We start from the raw sequence: 19,946 nt of genomic DNA, 5'->3' as shown, positions 1-19,946 counted from the left end.
ATTTCACGACACGGTAATTCAGTCTACTAGTAAACCAGAGGTTAAAGGTTAAACGAACGAAACATATTTCGACAATTTATGTATGTTTCCTTAAATATATACATAAATAAAATGTTTCACGACACAACCTATCTCATGAAAACCTTAAATTTATATTAAAAATATATATTCCAAGATTCATGTTATTGTTATAATTTATGAGAAACAATAATAAAACAAATTGTCTGTCCCCCACACACTCATCTCTCTCCTCCCCCCAGCACATGTCTGGCCCCCACACACTCATATCTCTCCCCCTCAAGCACATGTCTGTCCCCCCAGCACATTTGCCCCCCACTCACTCATCTCTCTCCCCCCAGCACATGTCTGGCCCCCACACTCATGTACCTCGTCTTTTTGATTGTTGCCAGTTAAGTGCTTCACTCCCTTCCATGATCACCAGACACTGCTGCTTGCAGTCAGCACTCCTCATGGCCAGGCCTCATCGGCAGCAGCAGCCAATGCAAGGATGGCTGGGCTCGTTCCACCCACCAAGCCCCCCAAAAAAACGCGATTGACAGCAAAAATCACCCAATAATAAGCAACCCATAAACTGAAAAAAAAAAAGTGAATCTCTAGAAAAAAAAAAGCCCAAACTCGCATCAGAGTTGACCGGGCTTGTGCGACACACCTGCACACTGCAGGCGACACACTAACGTGTCCCGACACACAGTTTGGAAAGCTCTGCTCTATTCCAATTCACCCTGCCATTTCATGAGATGGCAGAAGTGGAACAAATGTTAAAGTTAAAATTCTGGAGCCAGGCTCTGTCCCTCTCCAAACCCAGTCCCATTTTTTAATGAAACTCCTCAGAGCTCGCCTGCCCCCTAACCTCCTAATAATTACCAGAATCTCCCTGTTGCCATACTGGGGGCCTGGAGTGCCCCCCTATGGCTCCGGGCCCAGCAATACCATTTTTCAAAATGGCACCAACAGCCAAGGTCCTTCCATTGCCCCATCACATGAAAGGGGCAATAATAGGACCTTGTCTAGCTAGTAACATTTTGGAAAATGGCAGTACTAGGCCTAGAGCAATAGAGGGCATTCTGAGTCCCTACTGTATTATCTGGGATATTCTAGTAAGGACTGGGGGAGATCAGGGGAGGTGGTAGGGTGTGAGTTCTGGGGGGGTTGGTAGGGGGTGAGTTCTGGGAGGGTTAGTTATAAACGGGGAGGGGTCTATACTTTCCTGGATCAACCCTGCAATCATTTTTTAAATTGTTGTTATATTGGCCACCCTCCAGTCTTCAGGTAATGTTGCTGTTTTAAATGATAGGTTACAAATTACTAATAAAAGGTTTCCAGTTTCATATTTGAAATGCTGAGGGAAAATTTACAATGGATTAGTATAATCCTAAAAATGTTGGGTGGTGATTTAATTTTTTCAGAACTCTGGGGTGAATACCACCCAGTCCTGGTGATTTGTTATTCTTTAGTTTGTCAGTTTGACCTATTATATCTTCCAGTTTCACAGTGATTTGCTTTAGTGACTCAAAATCATCAGCATCAAAATATGTTTCTGGTGTATGTATATCCCCTACAGCTTCCTTAGTAAATACCGAGATAAAAATGTTAATTTACATTTTCTACTATTTCTTAGTTTTAACTGAGCATCCTTTTTACCTCTTTGTCATCTAGCAGGACAAATGATTCCCTCATAGGCTTTTTGTTTCAAATATATTTGAAAACATCTATAGGTATGTTCTGTAGGTGTTAATTTTACTGGATCAATATTCAACTTTTTCTTTCGTGATTTAACAATACTAACTATAAGGGTCTGGGCAAAATTCTAATTTTTAATTTAGTAACAAGAAAATGACAGCAGATAAAGGCCAAAGGTCCATCCAGTCTGCCCAGCAAGTTGCTTTTGGTAGTAACTGCTGCTCCATACAGGTTACCCCCATGCAGAAGTGTTATACCTAAAGTTAACATAGGTTGCCCCATTTTTCATTTCCATCCTCAAGCCTGTAGGATCTGCAGTGTTTATCCCATGCTCTTTTGAATTCCATCACCATTCTCATCTTCACCAGCTCTTCCGGGAGGGCAATCTGTGAAGAAATATTTCCTGATATTGGTTTTGTATTGCCTCCCCTGGAGTTTCATATCATGTCTCCTAGTTCTACAGTTTCCTTTCCAGCGGAAAATGCTCGTTTGTGCATCATTAATATCATTCAGGTATTTGAAGATCTGTACAATATCTCCGCTGCACCTCCTTTCCTCCAGAGTATACATATTCATGTCCTTCAGTCTCTTATCATATGGCTTTTGATGCAGACCCCACACCATTTTGGTCACCTTTTTCTGACTACTTCCATCTTGTCCTTATCCTTTTTGAGACAAGGTCTCCAGAACTGAACACAGTAATCCAGGTAAGGCATCGATAAAGGGTATTATCACTTCCTTTTTCCTGCTGGTTATTCCTCTTTCTATGCAGCCCGGCATCCATCTGGCTTTTGCCACCTCCTTGACACATTGTTTCGTTGCCTTCAGATTGCCAGACACTATCACCCCAAGGTTCTTTTCCAAGTCCATGCACATGAGTCTTTCACCCTGAATCGACCCCTTTTGGATTACTGCTCCAAAAGGGGTTGATTTTCGAATTAGCGCACGTGCGTCCATGTGCATGTGGTTCCTGGCGCGCGCACATGGATGCGATGATTTTATAACATGCATGTGTCAGCTCGCACATGTTATAAAATATGATTCCTGCATACACATGCGTGCCGGATTTTAATATCTGCACCTGCTTGTGCAGGCGGGTGTCATGCACAAGGGGGGATATTTTACAAAAATACGCACAGCGACACAAGTAGGCCTTTTCCAGTTCCCTCCCAGTCTGCTCCAATTAAGGAGCGGACTGGGAGGGAACTTCCCTATCCCCTTACCTACCCTTCCTCCCCTTTTCCTCTCTCCTCCCTGACCCCTAAACTAACCCTATCTACTCTAGAAGTTTTTTGTTTTAAAACTTACCCGCTCCTCCAAGCAGATGTAAGTTCCACACGCTGGCCAGCTGCTGGTGCACACTTCCCCGGGACAGGACCTAATGGTCGCTGCCCCGGCCTGGCTCCGCCCCACCCCCATCCCTCCCCGCCCAGACTTCTGGCCTTTCTCTTTTCTCTGATATATCTGAGAAATGTTGTCACCTTGTTTGACCTCTTTGGCGATCCTTTTCTTTTTTCTGCTTGACCTTTTACTTTCCTGATTTCTTTCCTGTCTCCTTCAGCTTCACTAGATATGTTTTCCTATGTTCCTCTTTTGGGAACCTTTGTACATCTTGAATGCTGTTCTTTTTGCCCTTTTATTAGCCACCTCTTTTGAGAACCAGATCAGTTTCTTTTTCTCTTACTTTAAAACCAAAGGTTTGATACCTTTATTATAGCCCCTTTTAATATGCCCCACTGTTGTTCCACCTCACCCATCTACCAGTCTTCTAGATCCTTCTTGAGGTTTGTCCCCATTTTACCAAAGTCCTTATTTCTGAAATACAAAACTTGGAAAATGTCACTTGTCTCCATCCTGGCTGCTATATTGAAACATACTGTCTGATGACTGGTGCTCAGGTGAGCACATACTTGGACATTAGAGACATTATCCCCATTTGTGGCACTCGGTTGAATACCACAGTCTCCCTGATGGGTTCCATTACCATTTGTTTGAGCAGAGCCCCTTGAAGGGCATCTACTATCTCTCTACTTCTTAGTGATAATCTTCACTGCCTCATCAAGCTCTTCCTTGGATGCTTTGTTTAGCCATAATGGGAATGGACACGGCACATGAATAGTCAGCCTAATCCTTTGTAGCACTAGTTTTGGGTCCTCTAAACTCCTGGAATTTACAGAACCCTTTCTCGATCTGATTATTGGAACAACTCATATCAGGAAGTAACAAAGGGACCTCTCAACAGCATTGTTTGACCTTAGGATCCAAATATTTCTATTTGCCCATTTACTCTGTGATATTCCTTCAAATCTACATATGTTAGCATAATACTGTTTAATGGTAACATTACAATAATCTTAAGAAAGGATCTGTGCAGCCTCAAAGGTTCATGTACTACACTACCTTTGAATTACACTTACATTTTGTATATTAAGCAGGCAATTTTCAAAGCAATTTATATAAATAAAAGTGTTTTATCCATGTAAATTGGCTTTCTGAAAATGACACACCCTCAAGGTGTTCCACAACACACATTTAATTAGCTGCATTAAGAGGCAGCGATCCCAGAGGGGTGTTTTTGATTGGGGAGAAAAATAATGCACATAGACTGCATTTTCATATCTATTGTTTGTGTATTATTTTCCATTCAAAATGGACCCACACAAAAAGATGGCGCAGCTGGTAGTTTGTTACTGAGGCAATTTTCAACATGAAAGTAGTCATATAATTTCACTTAAAACTTGGAGCAAAAAAGTACAAAGTACCATTCTCCTAATGTTGGCATTTTGAAAATTGCCCTCTAAAAAGCATCACAAGCTGCAAAAAAATCCAATATTGTACAAAACTACACTTCCCATAGATTCTTGTTTTCCACGTATGCTTGGGTTGACTAGATGGTAAGCTCCATGGAGCAGGGACCGTCTCTGATATGTATCTATACAGCACTGCATATGTCTAATAGCACTTTGGAAATAATAAATGGTAGTGGTAGTAATATTGTAATAAATACATTTACAGTAAATAACCTGTTTATGTCTCATTAGTCCAAGAAAAAAGTTATCGATGGAGCCCCAGACCACACTGCACCACCCAGTGACCTACAGGACAACCCTTTTAATGGTTCCATGAAAGAGGAACAGCTGACCCTCAGAATAAGCCCCACTGGAGTACAAAGAGATGCTGGTATTGACAACATGCTGGTATTGCCGACAGCAAATGATGTCACTCAGCCAGAGAACTTGGAGACCGATCTGGATCGAGAAAATGCCAAGCAGAATGCAGTTGCATTAACAAGTGACCCAGGAGAAATCACTGCTTTAACTGACAAAGCAGCGAAGCCTAAGCATAGCAAAGGATTTGTTCCTGGCAGTAATGTATCTGCAGTAGTAGCTGGGATGAAAGTAGAGTACTCTGGAGGAGTTGGAAAACTGAACTCCGGTGTTGTAGAAACAGCGTTGCCAGCAAGCCAGAACAAGTCTGGCGACCTGGAGAATAATGAACTCCGGGAGCCCTCCACCGGTGGTGACATTAAGGGAGATGTAATCAGAGGGCACATTAACTCACCTTGCTCACCCAAGAAAAGAGTATTTGTGGTATACATCTGTGGAGGCTATCAAGGTAACTGCAGAACGTGCAAAGGCAAATTACTGCTCAGAGCAACCCGGAACAAGTGAGCCTACAAAAGGAAACAGCTACTCTGCAGGTTTAGATTACATTTCTGTATTACTGCCTTATGAAATTATTTAGATTAATATCCAAATGTTCTGTAATAAACTATTACAAAAAAACAACAACAAGTTAACTATTGGTAATACATGGTGTAGCCAGCATTAATGAGGGTGTTCTTTAAATCAAAATCTATGCACGCAATGGCTTCCATGTGTAAAAGTGTTCAGTTAAGCAACATGTATTTGCATGGCTCTCTCTCCCTCCTGCCCTGTGGAAGATGCCATACAAGCCGGGCACTGGACTGTGTGGAGTTCTGATATGAATCAGCATAGCAATGCCATGGTGTGCATGTAGGAGGAATTGTAAAAAACCTTAAAAAAAAAATTCTAATAGCACCTTAGAAAGTAAATGCAAATCAAGAAAAATAAAGACAGGTCTTAATGATTTTATCTGCCAATCAAATATTCTAAATATTTTTGTTAGTATTGCCAGTTTATAGATTGGCTACAAATGGTCTTTATTTATCTAAGTACAATGAACACAAAATAATGATGGATCATCCCTGCACTTTCTCTCTTTACCTTTCACTTGCATGTTCTTATTTGAAAAATATTCCCACCCCCAAAATATTTATTAAGGGGAAAATTTAACTTCTTTTTTAAATTAAGAATTTGTAGTGAAATTATCTAGTAAAATATGCCAGTATAAATGAGAATACAATATACATTAGGCAATATAAAGTTATTAATGAATACGATAAACAGCCATGTCAAGAAACAACAGGGAAAACCCCACAATCAGATCTTAGATCTTCAAAACTCAGCTAAGAATCCTGGAAGGCAAGGGAACAATGTTGTCCCCTTGTATATCATTGTCTAAGAACTATAGGAGTTTATGTAATTGCAGCAGTGAGAACAAGGGTAGTTAAAATTCATATATGTACATAAAAATATATTTTCAAAAACTGTATCCACAGATTTAAAACCAGAAAGAAATGCACTATTTGAAAAAGCTTACCCTGAGCTGTACACTTACTGTAAGCAACGAGGCTTTGACTTCCGCATGTATGATCTCAGATGGGGATTGGACAATGGAGTCAGTAATGATCACAAAATGGCTTCATTACATCTGAAGACACTCAAGGAATGCCAAAAGTCAGGGCAGTCACACTTCTTTGTAAGTATTTACAATGCATTTTAACCTCCTTTTTTAAAACATTAAGCTATATTATATGCCATTTTTGCCTTATGTAAATTACGAATACAAACATGACATTTTTTACTGTCTTTCTGGAACATTTAGGAAGATCAGGCTGTATACTGTAGAGAAACTGTATACTCTCTATCAGAAGGTTATGTTGAATTCACCATTCATTTTACTGACCTTATATCTTTAAAGTGGGCAGTTGCTGTACATTTTGCTGTTCTCTTTAAAAAGACTCAAAATGTTGCCTGCCAGGTCCATTCCCTTCCACCTTCCCTACAAAACTGGAAACACTACACATATGGACAGACTTTGCTCTGGGCACTAGATGCCTTCTTTCCTCATGGGGATCTGACTGTTTTGAAACCATTTGAAGTCGAAGAGTAAGGGATCTGGACAACCTCCCACAGCCACCACTCTGAGCTTGGGGCTTTTCCGAGCCCTCCAACCCTAGTCATGCTGCTTACTGATTCTTGGCCATGCCAGTTTCTTTTATCCTGCAGGCCCTTTCCTTCTGGCACCCATTCTTCTCCTGAGCTCCAGTTTTCTTCTCCTCTGTGTCATGGAGTTCCAACCCATCTTCACTGAGGTAGCTACAGGAGGCTGGGTTGATATCAGTAAAGGATGTCACAGAAGGAGTCACTGAGTTCCACAGAAGGATATCCATAATGGTAGTGCCATCATTCTTGTAGCATCAGGAAAGAGGAAGATGATCTAGATTTGGATAGAGGATAGTACGGCAAGTAGCCAGTCACTAACAACGAAAAGCAGAGCAGCTAGGAGGATGGTGTTGCCCCATGATGCCCTCTTGAATTTACTACCCTATCCAGTGGCACTTGTGTGAGTTCTAGCCCTGTCTAAAAATTTTAAGAGATAAAGGTAAAATAAAAACTTTTTGGGGGGGGTTAGAGTAGGGCTAGGGGAAGGAAAGGTTAGGGGAAGGGGTGGGAAGGTCAGGTTAGGGGGAAGGGAACAGGGGAAGGTAGCGCAGCTCGGCATGTGCAAGGTGCACAATTGTGCACCCCCTTGCGTGCGCCGACCCCTGATTTTATAACTTGCGCGCGCAAGTTATAAAATCGGGTGTACATGTGCTCGAGCCAGGTAGCGCGCACACAGGTACGCCTGTGCACGCCTATAATCTTACTACAAAGAACTTGGGGTAGATTTTAAAACATGGACATGCCAATTTTATAACATGAGCGTGTCACAGCTAGAGATGGCACTGGCCGTCCATTACTCCTACCATGTGACAGGGGCCGGCCAATGGCACGGATACCCTGTCACATAGTAAGGGCAAAGGCCATCGGCGCCATTTTTATTGGTGGCAGCCGACAGCCCGAGAGCAGGACATCACTCCCGGGACCCCCACTGGACCACCAGGTACTTTAAAAAAGTTTTGGGGGGAGTCGGGAGGGTGGGGGAAGCTAAGAGATCTGTTTTAAAGAGTCAGGGTGGGTTTAGGGGTTGTTTTTGTGTGCCGTTTTTCCCACCCTCCCCCAAAATGATAAGAGAACCCCACAAACAATTTTGTGGGGTTTTCCTATCGGTTTCGGGGAGCCTCCGATTTCTGACGACTTTCAAAATATCGTACGATATTTTCAATCATCAGAAAAACGATTCACAGCCCTAGTCACCACACGCATGTTATAAAATACGATATCCATGCACATATGTGCCCGATTTTAATGTTGGCGCGTGCATGGGTGGGCAGGTCATAACTTGCATGTGCAGGGGGGGGGGGGAATTTTTTAAAGTATGAGCGGTAACGTGATTGGGTCTTTGCCCAGTTCCCTCCCAGTCTGCTCCAATTAAGGACAGGACTGGGAAGAAACTTTTCTATATCCCTACCTACCCTTCCTCCTTTTTCCCCTCTCCTCCCCAACCCCTAAACTAACCCTATCAACCCTCATTTTTCTTGTTGATGAATTTACCCACTCCTCCGAGCAGGAGTAAGTTCCACGCGCCGGCCAGCTGCCGGTGCATGCTTCCCTGGGACAGGGCCTAGTAGCCATTATCTTGGCCGGCTCCCGCCTTACCTCATCCAGACCTCACCCCCAGCCTGCCCCTTTTCAAAACCTCGGCACGCCTGCGTATACCAGAGGATACGCACATTTTGATACTGGGCCATTTTGAAAATGTGGTCAGCCCGGCCATGTGTGTATCCCCCTGTTTCAGTACGTGCAGGGTTTTGAAATGTTGAGTTCTATTGTTTATCTTTAAAATAACACAACAAGCTTAATTAGTAACTGACATAGAATCTAGTATTCCCCTGCGGTCTGGGCCATGAGCCAAATTTGGAAATTTGCCAAGTCTCTCAGAGATATGTTTATTTGAATAACATACATTTGTACTTTTTATATCTCTGGGTGAGAAACCAAGGACAGAGTTATCTGATTGCCTTCTAGCTCTCTCTGAACCAACTATGTTTACATTAGGCTGTACTGCATATTAATTAGCAGGGAAAGCTGTTCTCTTTCTGGTAGCTGATGATTTCAAATGTAGGAACATCGACTGGGACCCTTAGGGTTTGGATTGGGGTACTTGAAATCTGATTCAGCCAATTATCAGGTAGATTTTAAATGCCCGACATGTAAATCCTAGGGTTTATGTGGGTAGCTTGGGGTTCCTTTCTCCAGTGTCTTCAGATGACTGGGCAGTGTGTGTGTGTGTGTGTGGGGGGGGGGGGGGCTGCAATTGTCAGTGGAGGTAATGTATCTGCATAATCTCATACAAAACATTAGGTTTAACACTTATTAGTACACTGGGCATTTGATGTGGTGAGTTAAAGCAGCTTAGTGCATTGGCCCCTTAATGAGTAGACTGTTATTACATATACTAATATTGCTGTTCTAAGTTAATACTGTTATTATTGTTATTATTATTATTCAATTTCTTTTGGGTAAACTGAGGCAGAGGGGAATAACGTAATTTTTTCAAAATCATACAGTGAGTTGGTGACAGTAAGAGTGGTGTTAAAACCATGTTTATTTATTTATTTATTTATTTATATAATTTATATACCGGAGGTTCCTGTATAATATACATATCACCCCGGTTTACAAGGAACAGTAACTATCGCTACATTTAGCGGTTTACATAGAACAGAATTAGGAAAAACGTTTTTACAATTGAACAAATGAAGTAAGCAAGTTTTTCCATTGAACAAACGAAGTGAACAAGTTTTAACATATAACAAAAACTAATCAAAGTAAGCAAATAGTGTATAATATTAGACCGTTAATAAACATGCAGTTAAATAAATCAATAAATAACATGGCATGTGGGAGTGAAAATAAATAAATCAATAAATAACATGGCATGTGGGAGTGAAAATACTTTTCTTCCTGATCATTGGCTCAAGGGGAAAGCTTGTTTGAACAACCAAGTCTTAAGTTTCTTTTTAAATGTAGTGTGGCATGGTTCTAGACGCAGGTCTGGAGGGAGAGAGTTCCAAAGTGAAGGGCCCGCTGTGGATAGTGCACGTTTCCTCAGAGCGGATTTCGCCGGTTGTGTGATTAGTCTGTTCTGATAAGCGCTTCTGGTTGGTTTCACGGATGAGTGTAGTTGAATTTGAAATGTTAAGTTGAGAGGTGTGATGTTGTGTAAGGCCTTATGTATCATCATTAAAGACTTGAACTGGATCCTGTATTTAATCGGAAGCCAGTGGAGGTGGTGGAGGATTGGGGTGATATGATCTCTTTTTTTGGCATTTGAGAGAATTCTTGCGGAGGCGTTCAGGACCATCTGAAGTGGTTTGGTGGTGCATGCTGGTAGGCCTAGGAGGAGAGAGTTACAGTAATCCAGCTTTGGGAGTATGATGGCTTGTAAAACCATGCGGAAGTCTCTGTAAAGGAGGAGTGGTTTGAGTTTCTTTATTGTTTGAAGTTTAAAGAAACATTCTTTTGTTGTATTGTTGACGAATTTGTTGAGACTGAGTCTGCTGTCTATGATGACTCCCAGGTCTCTAACTTGTTGCGTGGTGGAGAGCCCTGCGGTGTCCGGATGTTGGTTAGTGTTAGAATGTGAGGAGGGGGTATAGTTTTCCGGTGCTATAATGAGGATTTCGGTTTTGTTTTTGTTTAGAACCAAGTTGAGGCTGGTGAGTAGATTGTTGATAGCTGACAGACATTTATTCCAGAATGATATGGCTTTGTGTAGGGAATCTTCTATAGGGATGAGGATTTGAATATCATCCGCGTATAGGTAATGCCTTAGTTTAAGGTTAGTGAGTAGTTGACAGAGCGGGAGCAGATAAATATTGAAAAGAGTCAGAGAGAGGGATGATCCTTGCGGTACCCCCCTCTTGGATTTGATGGTGTGGGACTCTTTGTTATTTATCTTGACCTTGTATGATCTGTTCTCCAAAAATGATTTGAACCAGTTAAGAGCTGCTCCTGTAATGCCGATGTCTATTAGGCGTTGCAGGAGGTACGTGTGGTTTACGGTATCAAATGCTGATGAGAGATCCAGGAGAGCGAGGAGGCAAGGTTGGCCCTTTTCTAGGTTGAAGATGATAGTGTCTAATAATGATGTTAATAGCGATTCGGTATTCATAGACTTACGAAAGCCAAATTGGTTTGAGGTGAGGATATTGTTTTCGTCAAGAAATTCTGTAAGTTGTTTGTTGACAACTTTCTCCATAACTTTGGCAATCATAGGGAGGTTTGCTATGGGTCTAAAGTTAGCTGGGTCTGAGGTGGGCAAGTTGGGTTTTTTGAGAAGCGGTTTGAGAATGGCTAACTTAAGTTGGTTCGGGACATGTCCTTGGGTGAGAGAGCAGTTAATGATATCTGCTAAAGGTTTGGCTATGGTGTTGGTGATCAGACTCAGTTTGTTGGATGGAATATGGTCTGATGGATGGGAGGATGGTTTTATCTTCTTGAGGATATTCTCTATTTCTAATGTGGATGTGGGCTCAAAAGTGAGTATTGTTAGTGAGGTGTTAAGTTGTTGGACGGTTGGTTGCGATGGTTGTTGATCTATTGGGAGTAGTGGTTGTAAACCAAATACGTGGTTTGGATGTGTAGATGGTCCCTTGAGGGGGGCTAGGAGTGAGGTGATTTTGTTGTCAAAGAAGTCTGCCAGCTCGTTCGCTTTATTTAGTGCTTGATCGTCTGGAATGGTAGTCGCCGGGGGTTTTGTGAGGGATGATACATAGGAGAAAAGAGCTCTTGAATCGAAAATGAGGTGGTGGATTTTTTTGGAGAAGAATATTCTCTTTATTGTGTTGATGTTGTTTCTGTATGAATTAAGGCATGATTTGTAGATGAGGAGGGTGGTTGAAGATGGATTTTTTCACCAATTTTGTTCCTTGCATCTCAACTCGTGTTTATGTTTTTTTAGCTCCGGTGTGAACCAGGGTCTCCTGTTGTCTTTGTTTGGATTGATAGATTTAGTTGTCATGGGGCATATTTGATCTGCAACCTTTTTAGTGATGTTGGTCCATGATGAAGTTGCTGAGTTTGCGTCGGAGAGGTCTAGGTGCTCTAGTTCCTTAGCAAGGTGTTCACTGAGTTGGTCTCCTGAGCACTGTTTCCTGAACGATATAGTTATTGGTTGAGTGGATTGTGGTGGAAGTTCTTTTATTTTTAACACCGATGATATGATTCGGTGGTCTGACCACGGTATCAGAGTGCAAGTTGGAGTGGTGTGGGTTGTGATTCCTTCATTTATGAAGATAAGGTCCAGCGTATGGCCTGCTTTGTGAGTTGGTTCAGTCACTATTTGTCTGAAACCCATATTGTTGAGAGAGGAGAGAAGAGTTTTACAGTTGGTAGAATGAGGTTGGATATCTACGTGCAGATTAAAATCTCCCAAAAGGATGGTAGGTTTACTGGAATTTAGGTGTTTTGCTGTAAGCTCTATGATATAGGATGGGTCTGCTTCAAGTAATCCGGGGGGAGCATAAATTAGGCCGATCGTCAGATGTTTTGAGTTGAATAGGGCAAATTCAATCTTTGATATGATATTGGAAGTCTGCAATGTCAGACCCAGCGTTTTTTTGGCTGCAAGGAGAAGTCCACCTCCTCTTTTTTTGGGTCTGGGAATAGAGAGAACATCGTAATCCTGGATGGGAAGCTGATTTATTAGAGCAGTGTCAGAGGGTTTTAACCAGGTTTCTGTGATAGCACAGATATCAGGTTTTGTATCGGATAGGTAGTCGTTGAATATATGACTTTTCTTAGAGATCGATTGCGCATTAACCAATGTGAGTGAGAAGAGAGTTAGTCCAAGGAATTGAGTGACCGGTGTCAGCAAGATGGGCCTGAGCCTCTGTTGACGATTGTGATGGGGGGGGGGGGGTAGGGGGCTTTGGTGTTCTCCATTTGGGATTGTGGATGATGGGAATTGTGAGGGAGTGCATGTTAGGATGTAGGTGGTTGAAGTGGAAGACTGAAGAAATCTTACGGTCAGAAGGAGTGCAAGGCGAATGCAGTCGGATGAGTGCTGGACGAATGCGGTTTGAAGAATGCTGGGCGGATGTAGTTAGAAGCGTGCTGGGTGAATGATGTGTGTATGTTGGGCGAGTGCAGTCCGGAGAATGATGGGCGAATGTTGAGTGACTGCAGAACCTGATGGTATTGGGCGGACGTTTAATGGGATCTATAAAGTTCCTCTGAGGAGTCTGCTGGCAAATTATGGTAATTCCACGAGCTTTCGTTGTGAGGATGGCTTGGATTGCGCAGATCTGGAGCTTGGAGTCTTGGGAGCCACTGCCTGTGTGTGGTTTGCAAGATCTTTGCAGGTAGCTAGGGCTTGAATATTAAAGCCGTTTTAGTGATGTTTGTGCTTTTTGATTTGTTGGTGCTGATGTTATGTAGGTAGGTGGGCAGATGAGGATGGTATGAATAATAGAGTCGGACTGTGGACCGGGAGGTAGCCTCGGGGCTTCCTCGGGGCTGAGACGAACCCTTTGTCGCGCTCCTTAGGTACGCGGCGCCGGGCTGAATGTTCTTGTAAATCTTCTGACTCATCAAAGTTAAATGTTTTATCCTGTAGATTACATCATATTTTGAACCATCATGTATGTGTCATTGCATGCATATTTTGTTATTTTCTATCTCGTAAAATTTTGTTTTTCAGTTTTTCATTGGACAAAAGCATGATTATCCTGTTGTTCCAGTGACCCTGTTAAAGGCAGACTTTGAAGCAATTAAAGACGTAGTGGAAAGAATGAGGCTGGAGGCAGTCAAGCAGAAGAAGATTGCATCCAATCTTACACATGATGGAGGAACAGACGAACCATCCATGAACATGAATGCAGATATCAATCTGGATTATAACCAGACCACTATTAAGCCAAACATACCAGAAGCTGAGAACTCAGACCTTAAAACAAGCATAGCTGATACCAATTACAATTCAAAACCAAAGTCAAATCGTGGTTCAGATGAATATCACTATATTGCTATTCCTCAACTCAAACAAAATAAGACTGCCATTACATATGATAAAGAAATGAATCTTCTTTCTCAGTGGTACAGAATGGATGACAATTGTGTCCCCACTGTCTACAAGCTTCAGCCTATCAGGTCAACATTTATGTAGTATTTCATTCTACTTGAAAGTTCTCTGATTGTTAAAACAAATTAATTAAGATTTCCTTTCTATTATGATTTTGATTTCACTACTGAGGAAAATTAAATATTTTGTAAAACTGTAGATAAACTTGTAAAAGCTTTATCTATATCAGTGAATGCAAAACTAAGAAGATGAAGATGCTGATCATAATCAGAACCCCATGACAACCTCACACTGGTCCATATACTCAGAATATGGTGCAATGGAGATTTACAAAAATAGTGGGATTGTTACCATAATAAAGGATGTCAACCTGTTATTTCATAAAAGTACAAAAATAAAATAAATACATTGGATTAAAAACATGGACCTATAGAAAGGAGAAAACAATAGACTCAAGAAAGGGTCAAGTTGTTATTTTGAGCAATTTATGTACTACTCTGAGTTAGGTATGAGATTGCATAAATACAGCTTGAAATTTATTAAACATATTTTATTATTAAAGTGATAGATAGTACAAGGTTGCTTTCTCAAACCTTTCACTGCTGAAGATAAGCTTGGACGCAGTGATAATGAAAGTAAAAGTCCAAAGGAAGGGAAAGATATCTTGGAGATACAAAAATTGATCATCTCTGAAAAGGTCAATTTTAAAGAGAGGACTTCAGTTCTGCATGACTATAGTAGTTGGAAAAAAGTTTCTTTAGTTATAGTCCTCAATACAGGGTGCAAAATGCCCCCACTAAAATGGAAATAGCTGTGTAACATGTATGCAGCAGCTTGCGACCATCTATAGAATCAGGATAAATCTAATGTTATGGTCACACCTAAAAATATAAAAAGATAAAGAAAAATCTCATTGTAAATAACACTGTAGTAAAATATCACCAAGTTTATTGTTTCATATTATTTGCTTTTTGAAAATATGCTCCATTATTAATTGTGAATCCATCCCTCCCACTTCACACAGCACTGTCTATGCAGATGTATTCAGCAAGGACCCTGTGCGCAGGCAGCAAGCCAAGAACAAATGGCTGATCTCTGTCCAGAATCTGCTTGACATCTTTCAGGAGTATGCTCCAGTGGCTCTGGGTGAGAAGGCTGCTACAGAACTCCTTAAAACAGGTGAGATGTGTATCGAAATGCGATGTAAAAAGCTTTCTGTAGCAGAGTGTATTTGTTATGTATAATAATGTTTGAATAAGCCATTAAGCATCTCAAGAACAAACATGGTCTATGTTACATTCATAGCATCAATAAATTGTGTTTTGAAAAAAAAAAAAAACCCTCAACCATTTGGATTTGGATATCATCATCCCATTCCTTGTGTAATTCTAGGAATCTGAGGTGGTATCAGATGTTATGCTGTTTTACATTGTGAAAATTAACATTTCTAGATCACTTTCCTTGTACCAAAGAATAACCCAAAGAGGTTTTAAGAACAACCCAAAAAAGTTAAAAAAAAAAAAGTACAGTAATAATAAACCCAAATCAATACATCATGAATCTAATCATCCAGAAACGAATGCATCAGTAAAATAAACTTACATAAACAATTGAGAGAGAGAAAGATGAGATTTGTGCAATGTTCTCTCAACCTAGCTTGATGGATTCTCTACCTGGGTAACATCAAGCTAGGTTGAGAGAACATTGCACACATCTCATCTTTGGGTGAGTTTCTTCACTCCGAAGGTCATCAAATCTTCACAAGAAAGCACTGTTCTGTTCGTACATCTCACTTTGAATGTCAAAGTGGCCCCTAACCCCTACACTAATATCTAAACCTCACCTCAAGTTCTAGGGGGGCTTACCATAGAGATATAAATACCTATCTAGCATGAGGGCATTATGGCTAGATAGGTATCTCTCTCTCTCTCTCTCTCTCTCTCTCTCTCTCTCTCTCCCTCCCCCCCCCTCCCCCTCCCCCTCTCCCTCTCCCTCTCTCTCTCTCTCCCATATTTTATTTCCTTTCCTTTATCAATCTCTACTTCTTTCCTTTTCCCTTCACCTCCTATACGCATTCTCTTTCCATTCCTCTTGTGGAAGGAAGACCAAATGATTACCGGCATGGTTATTCCCTCCTTCTTCTCCTTTTTATTTTTTGCCCTTCATTCTTCCCCTCCCTTCTTCTTTCTCCCTACCCTCTTTATTCTAGGATTTCAACCTCTAACTCTCAGTTTTGCATGGGAAGTACAAGGCAGTATCTTAGACAGGAGAGAGAGCCAAATAACCTCAGTTACACTGAGCTGGCCAGTGGCAAGGTTAGCAGGGTAAAGTTACCAGGATAACGTCAGCTGAATATTCAGTGGGTCAAGTTTCCTGCTGAATGTACTCAGCTAAAGTTACCCAGATAAAGTTATCTGGGTAATTTTAGCTCAAGGCTTCCCAAATCTGTCCCACAGCTAGTTGGGTTCTTCTTAGGATATCCATACTGAATATGCATGAGATAAATCATAAGAAAATGCCATACTGGGTCAGACCAAGGGTCCATCAAGCCCAGCATCCTGTTTCCAACAGTGGCCAATCCAGGCCATAAGAACCTGGCAATTACCCAAAAACTAAGTCTATTCCATGTTACCATTCCTAATAGCAGTGGCTATTCTATATACTGAGTCTTCATTGTTTGCACATTTATCTCATGCATATTTATTGTAGATATTCTGAAAACCTGACTGGCTGTGGGCTTCCCATGACAGGTTGGGGATGCCTTGCTTTAGCTAATCACTGGCTTACTGAATATGGACCTCCCTGGAATCAGTGCTAACCAGCTAAATGTAAACTCTACATCAGGAGCTCCAGTGCCACAACTCCTCTCACTAGTGTATAAAAATCAAAAAGTTAGCAGCACCCCCCAGAAGCCCCTGAGCACCTTTCTTCACTGCCCAATGCCCATGGCCAAATTAAAAATAAGGACCGCTACCTCCCTGGAAACCTCCTTATACCTCTCATCGCCATCCAATTCCCCTGGCCAAATTAAAAAGAAGGACCACTGCTACCCAGAAGTACGCTCCCAAACCCTTAAACTGGGAAAAAAAATCTCTCCTTGCCATGGTATTATAGCCCATTCCCATTCTCCTCCCTGCCTCACCCTCTCCCCATGTATCCTGTATCCCTCCAACACTAACTCCCCTCCCTCCAGAACGACCAAGCCCCTTGTTGTTTTCATGATTTTTCATTTATATGACTTACTTTTAGGTCTGCTGAAAAAACAGTCCTAGAGCTAGCTGGATAAGTTAACCGGATAACACTGAATACAGACATTATTCAGTTACCTTCAGTGGGCAAAGTAACTCTGCCCTCAGAATGCCTCTTTTTATCCAGCTAAAGTTTAGTCAGATGAATTATCCAGCTAAAATACAGTCGGAGAAGTGGCAAAAATGTTCAGAAGTTGGCATTTCAAGACATTATAGGAGTACCTAAAAATTTCTAGACCTTGAATTTAGTGTCCCTGCCTTAGCTGTCATTCAATAAGTGCAAGGTCTGAGAAAAGCAGGCCTACTCTCCAACTTCCCAGCACTATTTTCTTCAACTCTTTACAGTCCACTTAATGGAGCCAAGTAATTCAAAGAATCCAATAGGCTAAGAAATGTAGACACAAAGCAGAGGGATTAATGTGACTGGATGTCTATTATTTCTTGCATTTCTATAGAAGCCATTTGGATTGCTCCAGGAGTTTTGGCAATTTGTCCTGGAAGCTACCAGAATCTTCAGCACACTCATCATGTTATTTGATTATTTATAATGGTCATAAAATAGGAATTTCAAAATCGAATCAAATTTTTTTGTGTTCTTCTCTCTGATCTAAGTTCTACAGCAAGAACTTGATCAAGGACTCCAGGTTCAGGGTTCCCCAGAAGATCACTGCCATGGCTTTAAGAGAACCATCACTGATTTGCAGTTCAACTTGTCGAATGAAAAGTCCTCAGAGTATATTGACATCTTTCCACTGAAACCAGAGATCAACAAAGAGCTGTACCTAGCGCACCAGAATCTCATAGAAAGCATTCACACCAGGGTATGTTCATTACTGTATATAATATCCAGTTCAGGATTCTGGGCAAAGCTATAAACAGTCACACTTCATGGAACAAGAGTTATTATGTTGTTGCTTTTGATCAAGCAAAATGAACTCTATGCTAAAGGAAACTGTCTAGTGGATGAATCACAAATCATTAAATTTGCTCAAAACCAAAAGGCCTCTATGGCCAGATAAGAGTAAAGGGTCAGCTACCCTTTTCTCTATTTAGGCCATGGAGCCTTTTAGGTTTTGGGCCTTTTATTGTTCACTCCAAGGAAAGAGGGGTTACCAGTACTGTGCCATGGGGATTGGTCCTTGATCCAGTTCTATTCAATATTTTCATAAAGTATATTGAGGGAGGACTATTGGGAAAAGTTTGCCTTTTTGTGGATAATACCAAAATCTATATGAAGATAGAAACCCTGGAAGATGTTGAAAACATGAAGAGGTATCTAGTGAAGCTTGAGAAATTGTCAAGAGTTTGGCAGCTAAGATTTGTTTAAACATTTTTATTAAGAACACAACAAAACTGCCACACTCAGTGTGCATTCGTTTCTTATGTACACTAAGCAAAAGTACACAATAATTCCATTTTCTTTTACACAGTTCCCCCCCCAAATGGAGTGTACAATGTGTATATATATATATATATATATATATATATATAATGAAAGATACACTGTCAGACAAATACACGCCTCCCACCCTGTTGCACATAACCAGTTCAATGACAAGTTCACTTTAGAATTTTAACAATCACCACATCAAACATTAAGAATCAGACCGCACACGATGAGCAGCTAAGATTTTATACTAAAAAATGCAGGGTAATGCATCTGGGTCACAAAAACCCAAGGGAGTAGTCAGTATAGAGCAGGGGTGGGCAAGTCCGGTCCTCGAGGGCTGCAAACCAGTCGGGTTTTCAGGATACCCCTAATGAATATGCATGAAATAGATTGGCATACAACTGAGGCAGTGTGTATGCAGGTCTCTCTCATGCATATTCATTAGGGGTATCCTGAAAACCCGACTGGTTTGCAGCCCTCGAGGACCGGAATTGCCCACCCCTGGTATAGAGGGTAATGTTTTGTGCATGAAACAAGAGTGGGAGGGACCTATAACCTTGCAGCCTTCCTTTCACTAGGGGGCTTCAATGAGCATACACTCCAGGCTGGCAAAACTCCTCTTTCCTGGCTGCACCACACCCAGACTCCAGCCCTACATAACCTTGCCTTACCAAACCCAAGATGCTTCTGCATAGAGTCACTCTTGGCTCTTTGCCCTAGCCACTCTTGCCTTGTGACCTCCCCAGGCCTATCCTTGTTTTGCCTTATGGCAATCCAGCATTTATTTATTTATTTATTTATTTATGTATTTGTTGAGCTTTATATACCGTCGTTCGGTGAAGCCATCACAGCGGTTTACAAGATTCAAATGGTAGTTAGTATCTTAACATATGCGAATTGAGGAAACATCAGGATACATATTATATTCGAAAAAGAAAGGTTAAAAGGGATCAGAGTGGGTAAGGATTAAAGGAAGGGGATAGGAAGTGGGGGGGGGGGATGGGCTTCGAGGGGGGGGGGGGTCTTGCCTTGAAGCCATCCGGCCTTCTTGCTTCCTGTCTTCCTTGTTGTCTAAGGGCCTTCCTGCTCCTTGCCATCTGGCCTAAGGGCCTTCTTACAATTTGCCATGCTCTGTAGCCTATCTAGGCCTCTGCTCATCTTGCCCCTTGTGGCCCTTTCTGCCTAACACTGCCTTTGGGCTTTTCTGTTCCATGTCCTGTGTTGTCCTTGTTTTGCCCTGTCCTGTCCTGTCTTCGTCCAAGCCTCAGTTTCAG

General features: G+C 41.5%; 1 protein-coding gene across 5 annotated transcripts in view; it reads left to right on the top strand.

Annotated features, from left to right (window-relative positions):
* The window catches only part of LOC115079042 (NACHT and WD repeat domain-containing protein 2-like), a 247,792-nt gene that overhangs the window by 56,985 nt on the left and 170,861 nt on the right, over positions 1–19,946 (top strand). For all 5 annotated transcript variants that reach the window (XM_029582083.1, XM_029582174.1, XM_029582254.1 and 2 more), the window contains exons 6-10: positions 4,743–5,316; positions 6,344–6,543; positions 13,654–14,102; positions 15,059–15,213; positions 17,895–18,103. In XM_029582083.1, coding sequence (XP_029437943.1) covers positions 4,743–5,316; positions 6,344–6,543; positions 13,654–14,102; positions 15,059–15,213; positions 17,895–18,103 — 1,587 coding nt within the window. The remainder of the gene's footprint in view (positions 1–4,742; positions 5,317–6,343; positions 6,544–13,653; positions 14,103–15,058; positions 15,214–17,894; positions 18,104–19,946) is intronic.

Source organism: Rhinatrema bivittatum, chromosome 1 (assembly GCF_901001135.1).
Source record: "Rhinatrema bivittatum chromosome 1, aRhiBiv1.1, whole genome shotgun sequence".
NCBI lineage: Eukaryota > Metazoa > Chordata > Amphibia > Gymnophiona > Rhinatrematidae > Rhinatrema > Rhinatrema bivittatum.
The sequence above is the reverse complement of the archived record's forward strand: the minus strand, read 5'-3'. Positions and strand labels throughout refer to the sequence as shown.